We start from the raw sequence: 20354 nt of genomic DNA, 5'->3' as shown, positions 1-20354 counted from the left end.
ATCCTCTTTATCAGCTGGCGCCGCTGCTCAATAGTCCGAGTTATCCCCTGCAAAAATGCCAAAATTATGAAGAAGAACAATCTCCAACGTTAAAGATGAACATTACAGATGCAGTACTGACCTTGATATGTTTCATCACTCTGGCAAGGGTGGACTCCAGCCTCCTAAGCTCCCTAGTGGTGTCCTCCTCCTCAACAACCACTACCTCGTCACCGCATTTGTGGAGGATTCGGATAGCTTGGGGTCGAGATTCCTCACATTCGATCTCTTCCACCTTATCCTCCCCCGCCGTAGCTGGAGGCACCACCAAGGGGCTCTATGGCTGGATAGCGTGTCCGACCATGCCCTTTGGTGCTTTAGGGAGCGTCGTTTGCTCCTTGGGCACTATAGGTTTCTCCACTCTGGCCTTCGGCGCGGCATCGGTGACTCCAGCTTCCGCTCCTAAAGATCCAATGGCTTCTGCCGTTGCCCCGGGCACCGTCGCCGACCCAACCACCATCGACGCCAGCCTCTCGCCGCCACCAAGTCCATCAGTAGTGGTGGTTAACTCCTCCGCCGGCTGCCGAGCGCCCAGGCACTCCGGGACGAGAGCCGTTGACATTGCCTCTGCCCCAGGACCAGCCCTCGGCTGCTCGTCAGCCTAGACAGGCGGGGTCGGATCCTTCGCATGCCTCGCGCTGCATCAGATCAGCTTGTTAGTTGCCAAAAAAGGATAAGGATATGACAGCCAAATAACTCTAAGACAAGGGTACTTACGTAGCGGCTTTCTAAGAGATTTTCCTAAACTGGCGCTGCCTACCTGAGCCCTCAGCCATGGCCTTGGGGTCGATTCCTGTGTCTTGGGGTGGAGGTCTTGTGGTCTCCATCGTCGGCCTCTCCTCCGCCCACCGCTCTAGGACTCTCCTCACCTACTACTCAGGGACTCTCTCCACCCGTCGCTCCAGAACTCCTCTTGCCTACTGCTCGAGGACTCCTTTTGCTTGCTGCTCAGGGACTCCCATCACCTGCTATTGGGGGTCTCCCTCCTTTCCCTTCAATTTTTCCTCCGCGCGCGTGCTGCGCGGAGGCGCCTTCATGCTCAGTGGAGGAGCCACTAGAACTTAATCGTCATCCGACCACTCGGACATTGCGGTACTCCACGTCCGAGTGGTCTGGTCACCGCCAAACGAGATACCACCCGGCTTGAGGGGAGTGGCACCTGCCATCTTTCTCTTCTTTTAGGCCGCCTCATCTACCGCTACCCTCTTCCCCCTAGACTTTCTTCGACACCGGGGATGGACTCTCCGTCAAGATGCTGACAGCTCCCTCCTCATGCTATGTTAGTGGCCGGACATCTACTGCCAATGGTCAATCGCCCCTTGGCATGCCCGAGAAGTACACCACTCTTTCCTACGAATGGATCTTTGTATAAGTGAATCAGTCCACTGCTCGGCAATGACAAAAGATAAAAAGCGCTAGGAACACACAATTGAGATATTTACCTGAGGATGCAGATTCTGGCAGTGAAAGGGTCTTGTCTGCCTTGGCAAGTTGAATGAGGCAAGTGGAGCGAATAGCTCTGTGGCCCGCTCCTGCACAATGTCCCTCGATAGCATCTCCGTCCTTTTCCGGGTACCGTCGGTCTCCCCTTTGAAATCAAAGGTTGTGTGGGCCCTCTCCTTGCAGGGCTAGACACGGTGCACTATGAAGCTCGCTGCCACTAATCCACTATTGGTCTTCACGCCCTTTATTAAGCCAAGGAGCTCCTTCACTTGCTCCATGTCAGCATTGCTTGGTTTTTTCGACCAGCTCTTTTGGCTCTCCGGGATGTGGTCGACGTCGCAGCGGATTGCAATGTGGCTCTACTTCATGTAGAACCACCTAGCGTTCCACCCCTTCAATGAAGTATTCAGCGGTACAGTGATGTACTCGCTCACCATCCCATCTTAGAGTTGTAGATATACACCGTCGACCACCTTGGAACCGCCGCCGCCTTTCTTCTTCAACTAGAATAGGTGTCTGAAGAGGTTGAAGTACGAAAGAATCCCCAAATACGCTTCGCAGAAGTGGATAAAGATCGAGATATGCAAGATGGTGTTTGGGTGGAGATTGCACAAACTAAGTGCCTAGAACTCCAACAGATCCCTCAAAAAAGGATGAACAGGAAATCCCAACCCTCGCCAGAAATAATCCTCAAACACCACTGCTTCATCAGTATAAGGCATTAGGAAGAGCTCACCGTTGGCTGGCCGCCATCCAGTGGTGACGCATTCAGGAAGAACGCCCGCTTCCACCAATCTGTTGAGCTCCGCCTCTCCCGTGCGCGACGGCACCCACTCTTTGTCACGGCTGGCTCTGACGCTTGCCTTCTTTGGGCTTGTCTTCTTTGGGTTCACAACTCCCCTCTTAGGCGCCATCTCTCAGATTCGGATGGAGACTGGCAGCGGAAGCGCACGTGGATGTGGATCTAGAAATGCGAGAGCTGAGGAGGAAGATGAAATGGCAAAGTGGTAAAGATGGGAGCGCGGGGTGCGGTGGTGCAGTTATAAAGCACTCCCCCCACCCTTTTGCATTCGAAGGTTTTTGGGAAACCGCTCCCATGATTTGCGCCTCTCAGAATTCTCTGCAACAGCAAGGTGGGCCGTTACCTGGGCTTTCGCGCAATCGTGGCCTGTATTACCGATTTATCTTCGCAATTTGTTATGGCTCGCCGAATATTCGCCGACTTCTCCACCAACCGTTATGGCTCAGTAATTACTACTGTACAACCATTACTCCTATTTTTTCTCCGCGGTTTGTTTTCTCCAAGATTTCCTCTCGTGGCTCAGGGACTGCGTCAGCATTACGTCTAGGTTCCTCACCGCATTGGGGATTTTTTTCTTCAGTTGACTGTTGTTTCTGACCCTAGCACCACATGACCACGTCACCTACTATCAGACTCAGGGACTAAGTGGGCACACTTCACCTTACGGTGAGTGTGCTTTTTCTCACCTCGGGGCTACGCCCGGGGACTGGCTGCCTGCTCGGCTAGTCTTTTACTATTCTTCTACTTTGGACCCTGGCACCACATGACTACATCATCTACTGTCAACCTCGGGGACTAAGTGGGCACACTTCACCTTGCGGTGAGTGTGTTTGCTTTAATCTGGAAGACTCTGTGCCTCTTGAAGCTGAAGAAGACTATCTCCCTTTCTCGAGGTCGGACTCTAAGTAGGCACACTTGGTTCACTGCGAAGAAATTTTTGGTTTTGAACTTGAGCTCCTTACACCCTTATGGCAAGCCGTACTTGGGCTACACTGCTCGGCGACGGCTCAAGCTGCTCGGCGATGGTTCACGCTGCTCAGCAATTGCTCACAACTGCTCGGCAACTTATCACAGTGGTCGGACCATGAGTTTGACTGCTCGGCTTTGTTCACACCTGCTCAGACAAGCTCAAGACGGCATTGCACAATGGGTACAAGGCGCTTGGGGACTAGCTATGGGGGGTATGACCCTAGATACCCATGGCAAACCACATGACTTTGCTCGACGCCTCCCGCAAGACACTGGGAAGATATCCTAAAGATACTACAAGATCTATTAGGATACGTATGATCCCGTGATTCCTGTAATCTATTATTACTTTCTGGTTATCTCTCAGATCTAACCGACTTGTAACCCTACCCCTCGGACTATATAAGGCAGGCAGGGACCCCCTCCAAACTCACAAAATATCATATGATAGCCAATACAAACCAACAGACCACAGGAGTAGGGTATTATGTCATACTGACGGCCTGAACCTGTCTAACTCGTGTGTCTCTGTTGCCGTCTTTTTCTTGATTACACGCCTCTCTGTCGATCAATCTATCTTCATGGGATACCCCTTGGAGGACTGCCGATGGTATTCTATTGACATCTCGGGACTTCCTATTCTTTACATCAGCAAGACCCTCGGCCTCCCCTGTGCGCTCCGGCACGACGAGCAGTGGCAATGGACGGTCACGCCAGCCAACTAGGACCCACGCTGGCTCCACTAACGGGCCAACCCCTATCTACAACTCTAGCGCCTACACTAGCCTAGGTTACAGGAGCGGTGGAGCTCGCATAAGTGGTGACCATGGCGCGTGACCATGCTAGCCACCCTAAGCCACCACGGGGTGATCTAGCTAGCGCTATAGAATCACTATCTTACCCTAGTTGTGGCTGCGGTGGTGGTTTGGCCGGAGGTTCCCCGAACAGGGCTAGCCACGTGCGGGTGATGGGATGCGGCAGTGCTCCGAGATGGCGTGGCCACGTCAGTGACTACGGCGAGGTGGTAGAGGTGCTAGTGAGGTGCGCATGGTGAAGTGGAGGTGGAGGCAGAGTTTGTGGTGAAGATGGATTGACGAGGGGTGGAGCAGTGGGTGGCTGCCCTCGGCCACGGCTGGTCCCGACCTTAATGGCACGACGGAGGGGGAACTTCCAAATTGGAGTTCGTCGTGGCTCAATTCAAAGCGGGGTGGGGACGGTTGGCATGTGGACGTCTAGGCGCATACACGAGCACGCGAATTTGAAGGCAAGTGCTTGCACCCTGGCTCACCATGGCCGTGACGTGACGGCGGAAACAGAGGCGGTCGGGCGCACAGAGGCGGGCAAGGGAGAAACGAGAGACAAGTGGCGGTGAGGACGTGGTGGGTAGCTGGTGAGTGCACCATGGCGCGATGCGGGTGACGCAACCAGTGTGGTCCACGGCCGGCGCAAGCCGACGGCATGCGCATGAGGTCGGCGTGGCCCGCGTGCCGCAGTGCCATAAATGGCATGGCGACGGCGGTCCAGCCCCAAGCGCACAGTGCCCAGGCAGACCAAAGGTACAGCGCGGTGCAGCGACAGGCGAGAGCGGGACGGTGACGCGACGGCAGCGGCAGCGGGCGATGGGGCGGCACGGCAAGACGAGTCGGCCGGCCACGGCTCCACACGGCGGCGGCCCGAGGCGGCCAGCGATGCAGCCAGAGCAGCAGTCGGGCAGGACGGCAACAACGGCCAGGACACCGGGCCCGCGATGGCAGCCGAGCGCGCCAACGCCCGACGCGGTGACATCGTGCCCCCGGGTGCTGGTGATCGCGCTCAACTGGGAAAATAGCCCGAGAACACGCCAAGCACGGCTTTTAAAGCACTCGAGAAACCTAAACCGTTGATCCAATTCCCAAACCACCTTTGCTATACCTAAGAGGGTATATTAGGCTACTAAAATAAGCCATAATACAACACCACTCCTTAACCCAATTTCTCTACAAAAATTACTAAACATAGCTTTGTCAATCTGTTTTTAGACTTAAGAAATTGACCAAGTCTTGGGTTGGATTTGCTTCAAATTCGATTCCCAAGCTATTAAAAATGTTATCTATCGTTACTATATTGTTAAAACAAAAGTTACACTATCTTCTACAAAATGTGTACTTCAAACTTTATTAAGGTGTCACATATATGTTTTATAGCACTTTTGCTTAATAAAAATTGGTTTTAAACCCTAAGTGATATAACATAACTATTAAATAAACTTTCGTTTCGCATTTCTGTCGATCGCTTTGAGTTACGGAAATCGATCTACACACTTGATTACTTGCATTATCACATAAACATGATGTTTATGACATGCTTTAGTAAATGATTTACAGGGTAACACCGAGGGTGTTATAGCTTTCTAAGTCCGTCCAAACACGTCTTAATAATGTCTATGTGGCATGATAGATATAGAAACTATTCGATACTCTCTCCATTCTAAATTATAAGATGTTTTGACTTTTTTAGATGCATAGCTTAATTTTGATATATATTTAAATATACATTATATTTAGATACATAGTAAAATCAATATATATCTAAAAATGTTAAAATGTTTTGTAATTTAAAACGAAGGGAGTAGTTTCTTTACCAGGACTGCAATACTGAAAAAGAATCGCTGGCTGACGGCATACGCGCAGGATGAAAAAACAAATGTCGCATGGGCGACCCTGAGCAAATAATAACAAGCCGTAGGCAAGACTAGCAGCAAGAGTAGTGCACTGCAATTTCTACAGGCATGCATGCATGCATGTGGTCAAACGGAAGAAAACAAATCTTCGTCTTCGGATACCCATCACTTACCTCCACATCGATGAAGTATCTATCGGGTTACACCAGCTTGCATCTACCCATATATATTTATATATATATACTCCTATATGACTAAATTTTATATATATACACATCTAACATTTACGTGTTGGATGTTGCATTGTTTCATCGCTCATCGTTACCCCCACATTTTCTAGCCCATCTCCCTTTGTCTTTGCCTCTGCGTTGTTCTTGCGGTTTGACAGAGACAGCATGCTTCTTGCGTCGTCTCATCTGTAAGTCAAAACCAACGACTGACAAATCACCCAATTAAGCTCGCATTATTGCTTGTTTATCAGCCATATGAGACTGAGACGTAGTGAGAACGCAGCAGGGTGACCACAAAACCGAGACCTACCGTTTACCGAAGCAGTGGCCTTTCTACTGTCTTATTCACTACTTTTCTCTTCGGAACACGTCACGTCCTCTTCACTTGTCCATGCACACGACCACACTATTCTACTGCACCGTCTCTCCTCAGCTCAAGATCAAATGTTTTGGTCCAGCAGTGATGGAACCCTAAAACATAATACAGTATCACGCCATCGTTAAGAGTTTGTTTGTTCGAGCGGTAACTTTTGAGCTTTTGGCTCAAAAGCTGGCTTTTTGCTTCTGGCTTTTTTTTTTTAATAAATCTTTAGCTTTAGCTTCTCAGGATTACAAAAAAATTAGAAGAACTCCTCTCAACATACTTTTCTAGCTTTTCAAAAGTCAACTCAAAACTGGAGCGTTTATTTCAGCTTCGCATAAGCCAAATTAACAAAAGCTAAAACAAACAACGCCTAAGAGTCTCTTTGGCACAACTTCTTGCAGCCTCGACTTCCCCACCTTTTATTTTGGCACTGTAGCATCAACTTCCATGAGCCAGTGATGCCTAAAGAAAGTGGTTGTCAGTAAAACTTATAGTGTCTGAACAGTGCTATCACAAAAAAAAAAACGAAGATCTATCCACGCAACCGTGCCAAAGAGGACCTAGCTCTTTCAGCGTCTCAAGCATATAATAACGTCTCAAAACCGAAATTAAGAGGCATGGATGGTAAATTATTACTGTACACCCACATGAACTTGATCCGGTTATGAACAGAGTTAGTTGAAGAGATTTCTCGTTGTCTTTTGGTTCAGTTCACCTAGAGCAAGAAAACAATGCACTTCTGAGTTCTGAGGTCAGACCAGCCATATGCTTGTTGCTTGCTTCATTTTTACTCGCCACATGATAAGATCCTCCTACTAGTGCAACTTAATTAACTATTACTAGTAATAAGAAAAAAAATAGAGTGGGTTAACCTAAACACATGTGGACTAGTCAAAGATGCTACTACACTAGCTCGTTAGTCAATAGAGCTTACCTATGCAAATTTCCCGTTCCTGCCTAGTAATTCACCACACGTCCGTCGTCGTCAGCGTACAAGCAAGAGGAGCCGGCCAAAAAGCATTGAGAAATACGTACAAATTTCCAAACCCAAGCAAGTTTAAACTAGACCAACGCATGCATACCCGGCCTCCTAGGCGTTGGAGACCTCCCATTGTTGGCCATTTCCTCACACACAAGTACACAACTGTTCCTCTCTCAGTTGGTGGTCAACTCTTTTCAGCTGCATGCATGCATGATGCATCTGTGTTGTTCTTGCATGCTTGACCTCCACGTCTCGGAAATAAATTAGACAAAGTTTGGTACAAAAACATCTCAAAACCAGAGTTTGGCACAAAATGGAAGCTAGCACTCTGCTCTTCTCTGTATTTTGAAAAGCAGCACCAATCAGAAGTGCACAGATCTATTGCCAGGAGTGCCAACAGAGCACCACTTATAGGTCCTAATAATAAGTAACAAAAGTATAACATATATAATACGTCCGTCCTAAAAGGATTATAATTCTAGTCCTGAGCAAAATCAAACTATAGCAATTTTAATTAAATTATTTAAAAAACAATATCAACACATACGATCCTAAATAAATATACTATAAAATATGTTTTATGATAAATTTTATTTAATATGATAAATATTACGGAAATACTCGGACACGGACGTCCGTCCGTTTGCGTCGGTTTGGACGTGGCTTTCACTCCGCCTCGCCCGTCTCTCTATCTCTCCACTCCGTCTCGCCCTCCCCATCTCCAGGTCTCTCTCGTGTCCCCCGGCAGTAGCAGAGCCTTCCATCCTCCACCCAAGCCGACCATGCTGCCTCCTCCCTCAGTTCGCGCAGTGTCTCCCCGGCCTCTTCCTTAACCCAGCGCTGTCAGTATACGTCGCCGTCACATGCTGCCGCTACTGCCCCTGCCGTTGGCGGCTAGGCGCAGGTGCCGAGGTGCCTCAGGTCGTCTCCAGCGAGCCAAGGGGCACCCACGAGCGCGGGCAATGTTGATGGTGCTTGCACGCCACTGGCTCGATCCCACCCTGACGGCCGGAATCGACCGGCCTCGTTCTCTCCCCCCATGTTGCAAACGTATGTTTCAATTGTAGCAGATATTTCAGAGGTATGTTCCAAGTGTTTCATATAGATGTTGCAAAAGTATACCAGAATATTGCATATGTTGCAAGGCTATACACGTATGTTGAAAGCGTTTGTTTCATCTGTTTTTTCAGACCTATGTTGCGAGTGTTTTTATTTGGATGTTGCGTATGTTTCACACATATGTTTGTAAATATTTTTGTCAGGAAATTACATATGTGTTGTAATGGCTTTTCAAGTGTTTTTAGGTGTTTTTGTAAGTGTTTCAGATACATGTTTTAAGTGTTTCATCTTTCTTCAGACGCATGGTGCAAAAGCTTCATCTGGATGTTTCAAAAGTAGATCACATGTCGTAAATGTTGCAATGTGACTCATCTGCCACAGCCCCTGCTTCAGCTGCTGGGACGCCGTGCATGCGTGTGAGAAGCGGAGGAATGGAGCCTTGCGCGGCTGCGGGCGCAGGAAGCAGCGTGGCCCTAAATATTAGTATATTTTATATATAAATTTAATTAAACTTGAAATTATTTGACTGATCACGATCTTTTTACGGAGGGAGTATACTGTAGACGACCAAGGAAGGTTCAAACTTTTTATTGGTTAAAAAAGCCCGTACCATACACGGCTAGTACGTCTCTTTCGTAGAAGGCGAGCACCAACCAATGAGCTACCGATCCAGCATGGGCTCTCATATTCATATCGGTGTCTATCTTCAATATTCGGTCAGCTCACGCTCGTGCTCGTGCTCGTCGCCGTGTGGACTCGCACACGTCTTTGAATCCCTCCTCTCTCCCCCTGGTCTCTTCTCCGATCATCCACCGCTCTCGATCTGCTCATATAAAGACAACACCACACCATTGTAGCCAGCTTCGGCCTGCCTACTCTACTCTCCAACACCACAGCTAGCTCTGCTCTGTCGTCACCAGCAAGAAGAAGAAGAAGAAGACAGCGAACGCCATTGCTTGTAGCTCGATCGCGTCGTCGCTATTGTTAGCAATAGCAATGGAGGAGGAGCCGCAGCCGCAGGTGGAGGTGGAGGTACCCTGCTACTTCCTGTGCCCCATCTCGCTGTCCATCATGCGGGACCCCGTGACGCTCCCCACCGGCATCACCTACGACCGCGACGGCATCGAGCGCTGGCTCCTCACCGCCGCCACCTGCCCGCTCACCAAGCAGCCCGTGCCGGCGGACTGCGACCCCACGCCCAACCACACGCTGCGCCGCCTCATCCAGTCCTGGTGCGCACTCCACGCCGCCGACGGCGTCGACCGCGTCCACACGCCCAAGCCCCGCGCCGACCGCGCCGCCGTCGCCGCGCTGGTCTCGAGGGTCCACGCCGCCGCCGCCGCCACCGCCACCGCCGGATCATCGACGCCGCAGCCGCAGCACCAGCAGCTCCTCGCGGCGCTGCGCGAGCTCAGGGACGTGGCGGCCGAGAGCGACCGCAACCGGAATCTCGTCGCCGCCGTGCCCGGCGCGGTGGACGTCCTGGCCGCGGTGTTCGCGGCGTCCGCCAACGCCAAGTCGTCCGAAGGAACAGCCTCCGCCGTCCGCGACGAGGCGCTCGAGGTCATCTCGTCGCTGCAGGTCCCGGAGCAGTGCCTGCGCCGCGTTGCCGAGACGAACGAGGCGCTGGTCTCCGCGCTTGTCTCCGCGCTGCAGCGGTCCAGCTCCGCGTCCAGGGCGCGCGCGGCGCTGCTCCTGGAGCGCGTCACGGCCGCCATGCCGCCCAGCAGGCTGGTGTCCCTCGCGGAACAGGTGTTCAGGGAGGCCGTGCAGCTGCTCCGCGACAGGCCGGCCGTCTCCAGGCCCGCGACCAAGGCGGCGCTGCACGTGCTCGTGCGCACGGCGGCGTGGGGACGCAACCGCGTCAAGGCGGTGGACGCCGGCGCGGTGCCCGTGCTCGTCGACATGCTCTTCGACGGCGGGGCGGAGCGCCGCGCGTGCGAGCTCGTCCTGGCGGCGCTGGACCGCCTGTGCGGGTGCGCGGAGGGGCGCGCCGACCTGGTGGCACACGCCGCGGGGGTGGCGGCCGTGGGCAGGAGGGCGCTCAGGGTGTCGGAGGCTGCCACGGACAAGGCGGTGAGGGTGCTGAGGTCCGTGGCGAGGCACGCGGCCACGGCGGCGGTGGTGCAGGAGATGGCGCAGGCCGGCGTCGTGGCGACGCTGTGCTTGGTGGCGCAGTCGGAGCAGTACGCCGAGAGGACGAGGGAGCGGGCGCGCGAGACGCTCCGGCTGCATGCGAGGGCGTGGCGGACCTCGCCGTGCTTGCATCACCACCTCCAGGCCGTGTACCCTTGCTAGCAGCAGCAGCACGCCAATACACCATTGACTGATCTCCATGCAATGGGGACGTGCTCGACCATGCATGCATCCATTGCGGTCTTGCGGAGGAAACTCTTGCTATTTGATTGATTCATCTTTTTTCCGCCTTTTGAAAGAAGGGTGTAGTTGTACAAAGAGGAACAGAATTTAAGCAGAGATTTTTTTTCCCCTACAGTGTTATTATTGTAGATTTGTTGCCGTTAGCTTGATTTTTCCCACTCAAAACGTAATAATAACATAGACGCTTGTACGCCCAAATACACACACATTCATGCCGGTGGCGGATTTACGATTTTACCTAAAGGTACGCCGCACAAAAAATTCCATATACATTCGGTAAACTCATTTATCAATTTGATAAAATATCACATAATTTACAGCATAATTCGGTATACATGCACTAAATAATATGATAAGTCTTAAATTTAAAGATTAAGTTGGAAGCTTCCACATATTACAATATGAATAGTTTAACACCATACTGATAATTTAAAACGAGGCATGAAAGAGAATAAAAAACTTACGATGCTATTTTCTAACATTTTACGCATGCTTTTTATAAGAGATATCAAATATGATTGTCCCTCTTCATAAGTGAACAATTCTAAAAAAGCAATGTAAATCACATGCGATCGGGATGATAGAATCATAGTTCATAGAATCATATGATGTAGTCTGCTACGATTATAATACATACATGACATGAATACCAGATACTGATGTTTGGTGATATACACAAATAATGATAAGTAATCTCACTGGTCTCCATGGTATACACAAATTAATTATAGGTAATTAATTAGGCAAATTTCTTAGAAAAGTAATAAGATCAAGTCAAGACATCGCAATGATGTTACCATTCAGATTTGCAAGCATATGCTTGCCAAAGTACTAGCGGTGGAATTATTGCAGCTTCTTGGTCTAGTTGTCAATTAAGTATTGTCTTCTACCCAAATCCCAATCCAGACCTAATTAACACAAATTAGCCTCTGTAGCTTGGTGCGACTTTGATCGGACTCCGCCTCCATTGCCGGCATGGCCGAATCTGAGGCTCTCGGTGGGTGCTGGGTTGCTGGCTTTGTTACCATGCAGACAACCGGACGACGGGGACAGTACGCACGGGTGTGGCGGCTTGGATGGGAACGTGACTCGCAAGTTGCGAGAGGCAAGGCATGTGAAGCAGTGCGGGTCTGTGGTAGTGCGGCACTTGGGATTATCGTGACTCATGAGGCATGGATGAAGGCCGGTGAAGCGTCAAGATATTTTCACAAATAGATCGATGTATTGTGATGGGCTGGACTACAGGGTATGCCGGTGCATACTTGGCATACCTTGTACGTAGATCTACCCTTGATTCATGCATTTTAAATTCACGCGCACACACATCTTTGTAAATAATAAGGGAGTTGTTATAGTTCTCAGGCGTCTGATTTTTTTGAGTTTTCATGCAACAACTCACAAGAGATAGCTAGTACAATCAAAATGACAACTCACAAGAGATAATGAACATTTTTTCCTATAACCAAATAATGACAAAATTGTATGTTGCCTCAACAACAACAACAACAACAACAAATCAAGTACCTGAGATATAGGAGAGGTGAAATAATAAGCATATGTGTGTGAGAGACAGATCAAGCATACGGAGTATCTTGTGATTGATAAAGTCTTTGCGATATGATGCTACCAGTGTTGAGTTGTGATCCAAATTCAGTTATATACAAGATAAAGGCTAATTTCTGCCGGAGCGAAGCGAGGCTCGTCGCCGGGAGGCTTGGGTCATCGCCTATTAGGGTTTTTCATCTATATATACTTCATGTAAGCCGTCGTCTTGGGATAGAAAAATTGTAAATCCCCAACGTTTGTAACCTCACCCGATATAGTGAAGATTTGCTGGCCGGTGCCCGTGGTTTTTTCCCTTCTTCCTTGGAAGGGTTTTCCACGTTAAAATCTCGTGTCCCTTGTGTTTGATCTACTGTTCTTCGTCATTTATATTGCCTATTATTTCTAACAAGTGGTACCAGAGCTTGATTTCACCTTAGGGTTTTGCGATGGCATCGATGAAGTTTGATCTACCGCTGTTGGATTACAAGACGAGATTTGCATTGTGGCAAGTCAAGATACGGGCGATTCTGGCACAATCTTCGGATCTTGATGAGGCGTTGGATGGTTTTGGAGGCAAAGGGCAGAAGTCATGGACCGCTGAAGAGAAGCGGAAGGATCATAAGGCTCTATCTCTGATTCAACTTCATCTACATAATGATATTTTACAAGAAGTGCTGCAGGAGAAAACTACCGCATAACTTTGGCTCAAGCTGGAATCGATCTGCATGTCCAAGGATCTAACCAGTAAGATGCATGTGAAGATGAAGTTGTTCACGCACAAGCTGCAAGAAAGTGGTTTGGTGATGAACCACTTATCGATCTTTAAGGAGATCGTTGCCGACCTAGTATCGATGGAGGTAAAATATGATGATGAAGATTTAGCTCTTCTACTGTTATGCTCACTGCCTACTTTGTTTGCAAATTTCCAAGATACCATACTATTAAGCCATGATGAACTAACCCTTGCGGAAGTATATGAGGCCCTCTAGACGAGGGAGAACATGAAAGGTATGGTTCAGTCTGATGTGTCATCCTTCAAGGGTGAGGTGTTGCAGGTTAGAGGCAGGCCCGAGCAGAAAACCTACAACAACAACAATAATCGAGACAAGAGCAAGAACGGTAAAGGCCGTTCGAAGTCCAGAGGTAGGGATAAGTTCTGCAGGTATTGTAAGAAAGATACTCATGTCATTGAGGATTGTTGGAAGCTGCAGAATAAGGAGAAAAGAAATGGTACATATAAACCAAAAAACAAATCCGATGGTGATGGTAAGGCCTCTGTTGACTCTGTTGTTGATAATTCTGATTCAGGAGACATTCTGGTTGTTTGTGCTGGTTGTGTTGCTGGTCGTGATGAATGGATACTTGATTCTACATGCTCGTTTCATATATGCTCTAACAAAGATTGGTTCAGTTCTTACGAGTCTGTGCAGAGTGGAGATGTCGTGCGTATGGAAGATAACAATCCACGTGAGATTGTGGGCATTGGCTTTGTTCAGATCAAGATGCATGATGGCATGATACGCACACTGAAAGATGTGAGACACATACTAGGGATGGCCAGAAATCTCATCTCTCTCAGCACACTTGATGCCGAGGGGTACAGACACTCCGGTTCAGGTGGAGTGTGTAAGGTATCAAAAGGCTCTCTCATTTATATGATAGGTGATATGAACTCTACAAAGTTATATATTTTTAGAGGAAGTACTTTACATGGTTCCATCACTGATGCTGCTGTTTCTAATGATGAACCAAGTAAAACTAATCTCTGGCATATGCGTCTTGAGCATATGAGTGAACTTGGTATGGTAGAATTGATCAAGAGAGACCTGCTGGATGGCTGCATTGTGGGTAAGATAAAGTTCTGTGAGCACTGTGTTTTTTGGTAAGCACAAGAGGGTAAAATTCAATGCATCTGTTCATATCACCAAAGGTACACTTAATTATGTACATGCTGATTTGTGGGGGTCGTCTCATAAGCCCTCTTATGGTGTTGCTCGTTACATGCTTATCATTATTGATGATTACTCTAGAAAAAAAATAAAGATGATACTTTTGTTGCTTTTAAAGAGTGAAAAGTTATGATAGAAAGGTAAACTGAAAAGAAGGTTAAATTGCTTCGTACTGACAATGTCGGTGAATTCTGTTCGGATGCTTTTAATGATTACTACAGGGAAGAAGGCATTGTCAGACACCACACCATTCCATACACTCCTCAGCAGAATGGTGTGGCTGAGCGCATGAACTGAAGCATCATCTCGAGGGCTCGTTGCATGTTGTCCAATGCTCGTATGAACATGCGTTTTTGGGCTGAGGCTGCTAACACCGCCTGTTACTTGATCAACCGGTCACCTTCTATCCCACTTAATGAGAAAACTCCCACTGAGGTATGGTCTGGTATGCCTGCTGATTATTCACAGTTTAGAGTTTTTGATTGCACTGCTTATGCTCATGTTGATAATGGAAAGCTAGAACCTAGAGCTATTAAGTGTCTATATCTTGGTTCTGGTTCTGGAGTTAAAGGATATAAGTTATAGAATCCTGAAACTAAAAAGACTTTCATGAGCAGGAGCGTTGTTTTCAATAAATCTATTATGTTTAATGACAGCTTGTCCATAAATGTTTCACCAGTTGGTTCTGATGAGGAGCAAGAACATGTTAGCATGCAGGTGGAGCATGTAGATGATTAGGAAACTGAAATTGTTGATAACAATATTCATGATATTGTTCAACACACACCTCCTGTTTTGCAGCCTCAAAATCAGTCTATTGCAGATCGTAGAACAAAGAGGAATTGTGGACCTCGTCCACGTTTAATTGAGGAATGTGATATTGTTCATTATGCCTTTAGTTGTGCTAAACAGGTGGAGAACATTCATGAGCCGGCTACGTACACTGAAGCTATTGTTTCTGGTGACCGCGAGAAGTGGATTTCCGCTATGCAAGAGGAGATGCAGTCACTCGAGAAAAATGGCACATGGGATGTTTTGCGCTTGCCTAAACAAAAGAAGGTCGTTCGTTGCAAATGGATCTTCAAGAGAAAGGAGGGTTTGTCTCCTAGTGAGCCTCCACGATTTATGGCAAGGTTAGCAGCAAAATGTTTCAGTCAGATTCCTGGTGTTGATTATAATGACGTGTTCTCACCAGTTGTAAAACATAGTTCAATTCGTATATTTTTCGGTATTGTTGCTATGCGAGATCTTGAGCTTGAGTAGTTAGATGTAAAGACTGCGTTTCTACATGGAGAGCTTGAGGACGAGATATACATGGACCAGTCAGAAGGGTTCATAGTACCTGGTAAGGAGGATCATGTTTGCAAATTAAAGAAGTCCTTATATGGTTTAAAACAGTCTACTCGTCAATGGTATAAAAGGTTTGATTCTTTTATAATGTCACATGATTTTAAGAGGTCTGAATTTGATAGCTGTGTGTACATTAAATTTATTGATGGATCACCTATATACTTGTTGTTATATGTTGATGATATGTTGATCGCTGCCAAGAGCAAGAAAGAAATCACTACATTGAAGAAACTGTTGAGTAGTGAGTTTGAGATGAAGGATCTTGGTGTTGCTAAGAAAATTCTAGGTATGGAAATTATAAGAGATAGAAATTCTGGTTTGTTATTTCTTAGTCAGCAAAGTTATATTAAGAAAGTTCTTCATCGTTTCAACATGCATGATGCAAAGTCTGTTACTACTTCTATTGTTCCTCATTTTAAATTATCAGCTTCACAATGTGCTAGTATGGATGAGGATTTTGAGTACATGTCAAGAGTTCCATTTTCTAGTGTTGTCGGTTCTTTGATGTATGCCATGGTTTGCTCTCGTGATGATTTATCATGGCTAATCCTGGTAAAGAACATTGGAAGGCTGTTCAGTGGATTTTCAGGTACCTTCGTGGCACAACAAATGCTTGTTTGAAGTTTGGCAAGACTGATATGGGACTCACTGGCTACGTGGATTTAGATTTTGCTACTGATTTAGATAAGAGGAGATCTCTCACAGGTTATGTGTTCACTATTGGTGGTTGTGCTGTGAGTTGGAGGGCTACATTGCAGCCCGTTGTCGCCCTGTCTACCACTGAAGCAGAATACATGGCTGTTGCTAAAGCATGTAAAGAATCAGTTTGGTTGAAAGGATTATTTGCTGAGCTTTGTGGTGATGATTCTTGCATTAATTTGTTTTGTGACAATCAAAGTGTTATATGTCTCACTAAAGATCAGATGTTCTATGAGAGAACGAAGCACATTGATGTCAAATACCATTATGTTCACGATGTTGTCGCGCAAGATAAGTTGAAGGTATGCAAGATAAGCACACATGATAATCATGCTGATATGTTGACAAAGCCAGTTCCTGTTGCTAAGTTTAAGCTTTGCTCAAGCTTAGTTGGTATAATTGTTTAGCTCAAGAGGCTATTTGGCACCAGAAGTATTTCTTTATTGTTTCAGGGTGAAGGTTCGTTTTATGCTACAAGAAGGAATTTGTCCCAAGGTGGAGTTTGTTGAGTTGTGATCCAAATTCAGTTATATACAAGATAAAGGCTAATTTCTGTCGGAGCAAAGCGAGGCCCGTCGCAGGGAGGCTTGGGCCGAAGTGAAATGGATGTTGAAATTAGCCCATCATGTTTCCCTATCACGCCTCGGGGGGGGGGGCACCTCCCCTCTCCCCCTCCCCCCGCGCGCGGTACGGATCGTCGCCTATTAGGGTTTTTCATCTATATATACTTCATGTAAGCCGTCGTCTTAGGATAGAAAAATTGTAAATCCCTGACGTTTGTAACCTCACCCGATATAGTGAAGATTTGCTGGTCGGTGTCCGTGGTTTTTTTCTTTCTTCCTTGGAAGAGTTTTCCACGTTAAAATCTCATGTCCTCTGTATTTGATCTACTGTTCTTCATTGTTTATATTGCCTATTGTTTCTAATAACGACCAGAACTACCCAAAGGAGGGTACGGTGTTAACTACACTCTTAGTCTTAACATACCTGAATTCCGTGTATAAGATAGTAGCGACGAGCAGCTAGAAGGAACACATATAAGATATTTCATTGTCGACCTTTGGTGTTGTCCCGGACTGGCAACCAACACTACTGGCCGTCTGGCCCTGTCTCCGTCCCTGCCTGTACCAAACCTGATGAGATTGGCGGGTGGATCCATAGCTAGTGTAATGCGTGCTGCAGAACAATTGGAAAACTGGGCAGTGTTCGGCTGGTTGGGAAAAACACTGTTTAGGCTGGAAAATACTGTTTATACTGGTGTGTGGTGAGAGAAAAATACTATTCCAGTTGAAAAACAAGCCGAATAAGCTAAACTTTAGTCCATCCGAACACTTCGCGTTAAATTACATAAGCTTGTTAATTACATCGATAGGTAAGTAGCATAATACTAGTGTTTGTTAATTACATAAGCTCTAAACAGTCTTCGCGTTAAATCTCGTGAGACATGATAATAGCGAAAAAAAGAGAAAAATCCTTCATATCCAACATGTGACTCGGACACGCACAGCACAGTATACATACAAGTTAATTAGGCCAGCACGCGTTCAGAAAAAAGTACATAGCCTAATTCCAACATATGACGTGATCATCGAATAAATCTCCAAGCTTGTTGATCCACTCCTTATCTATATCCTGGGCTCCCACTAGTCTAGCTTTCACATACAGCAAAATTAGACCCACCGTAAGAGAGTCCGAGGCTAGATAGACTCCTCCAACATACACTCTCACAGTCTCACTCGTCTTACTTTTGAGGGTGGTATCAACAGACACACTCCCTCCCTTGTCCATCACGCACTCCCACCTTTCTTGCTTTCACGGATGACAAACGTAAACCTACGGTACAAGTATGAGACCATTGACGATCATAGCAACATGTTTTCGCACCATAAAAATACCGTCAAGATATACCTCGAGATAAAAAAAATGAGCATCGTATGAGCATATTTTATTCGAATAACAAAGTTCCACATATACACGGAGCATTTCTATGTAGGAAGCAAAATGAAACAAAGTGGAGCCGGCCGACCCCCCTAGTGGGCTCACTTGCCCCAATCCGGGTGGTAATGCCCAAATTTAAACAACAAGTTACATCCAATAATAGTATTGGGTCTGATTATAAGATGTTCGTTTGCTTACTGCAGTAATGCAACGTACAGCAATGGGCTATGGACTTGAAACCGAGAGAGACTAGTACATTCTGCGGGAGGTCGGACCAACACGCACAGATTAGAGCTAGCTGTTGTTCCCGCTGTCAAGGCCCAAATAAAAAAGGACTATTTGGAGGCCCATATCGTTGGCCTGGTCCATGGGATACATACGCCTGTTGTTATTCGCCCATTTCGCGTGTTCGGTCAGGTAACCACGGAGTAGTATTAGTGCAGGCCGGGTCGTGGCTTGGAATCAAGTACAAATACAAATCCTGTCAACTAAATTCTCAATTACAAATACTGTCAACTAAAGCTTTAAACTTATCGAGCTTTACAATTCTAATATAAAGTTTGTCGATCACCAAGCAATTTATGAGCATCTCCAGCAGACTGCCTAAACAGACTATCTATCCCTAATTTAGGTAGTGAGGGCAAGAAAATCAACTCCAAACTGCCTACTAAACCCAACAAATTCGTTGGCTACCCAAATCCCCCCCCCCCCCACTACCCATTCCTGTTAGACGAAGCAGACTACCCAAATCTTCTCTTTCCCACCCACGCGCATGTTTCTTCTCTACCGCACGGTCTTCGTCCGCGGGTGTCCCTCCTCCGCCGCGGCTCCCCGCGGAGAAGCCCTTCCCGGCGGCTTCCCCGCGCGTGGCCATGGCATCCTCAGTAGCGGGTGCAGCTTCCCCGGCGGGCGCGGCTTCCCTGCGCGCGGCCACGACATCCTCGACGGCGGTCGCTGCATCCCGGCAGCGGCGCGGCCATGGCCTCCCACGGCGCCGTGCAACTTCCCCGGTGCGCCGTGGCCACACCATCCCCAGAAGCAGGCGCAGCCTTCCCCGGCACGGGCGGCGGCCATCTCCTCGCTGCCGTAGAGGAAAAACGGACAGAGGATGACAACACGGCCCCACGTGTCATTCACTGCTAGATTACATTTAGGTAGTCTCTTTCATGTAGTGTTGCTGGAGTTAAAGACAAAAATTGAGTAGTATTAAAATTGACAGCTACCCAAATAGACATTTACGTAGACTGATTTGGATAGTATTACTGAAGATGCTCTTACCGGACTGAATAATTTGGCTGGAGATGAGAAGAATGGACGCTAGGGCCGGCCGGCTACAGACTGGAGTGGCATGAATCAGAGTGGTAGCTGATGACGATGATGCCCCTCCCACAGCCCCATGCCATGCACTCTCCCAAGCAGCTGCAGCTTTGCTCCTGCTAGTGGTAATGCCTGGGATGGGATATACGTACTAGGTATTTGCGTGGGCGAAAACTAATCAAGCAGGCCCAGGTCTAGGGCTTGTTTGGGACAAGAGAAAATTTCCCTATTTCTACGTTTTTGCTGTGAAATTGAACTGATTTCTGTAAAATTCCTACGCGATTCCTACGAAATTCCTACGTTCCAAACAGGCCCTTGTGCTATGCTCGGAGCCGGAGCATGAGCATCGCTGTACTCCTACTTTGGTAGCTCTAATTTTAGTACTGTCATGAAAGCAGAAGCAGAATTATCAAGAGAGATTTTTCTCGAACGTGCCGTGTAGCACGTATTTCATTAAGAGGAAGTAGATAACACCGAACCAAACAACAAACGGCTCAACACTAGGTAACCAAAGGTTTCCCAGGCGAGGAGAAAGAAGAAAAACAGAAGCGAAAAAACTAAAGAAAACTACGACGAAGCCCGGCTAGTACCACAAGAGGGACTAAAAGCAACAACGGGCTAAGCTACAGC

The 20354-nt window shown here is 47.5% G+C and overlaps 1 protein-coding gene across 1 annotated transcript; it reads left to right on the top strand.

Annotated features, from left to right (window-relative positions):
- The first annotated feature begins 9423 nt into the window (after positions 1 to 9423).
- LOC136494654 (E3 ubiquitin-protein ligase PUB23-like) lies at positions 9424 to 11002 on the top strand. Its single transcript, XM_066490826.1, has one exon. The coding sequence runs from the start codon at positions 9544 to 9546 to the stop codon at positions 10843 to 10845; it is 1302 nt and encodes a 433-aa protein (XP_066346923.1). The 5' UTR covers positions 9424 to 9543; the 3' UTR covers positions 10846 to 11002.
- Positions 11003 to 20354: the final 9352 nt, after the last annotated feature.

This window comes from Miscanthus floridulus, chromosome 11 (assembly GCF_019320115.1).
Source record: "Miscanthus floridulus cultivar M001 chromosome 11, ASM1932011v1, whole genome shotgun sequence".
NCBI classification, from domain to species: domain Eukaryota; kingdom Viridiplantae; phylum Streptophyta; class Magnoliopsida; order Poales; family Poaceae; genus Miscanthus; species Miscanthus floridulus.
This window is presented reverse-complemented; position numbering and strand designations above follow the sequence as displayed.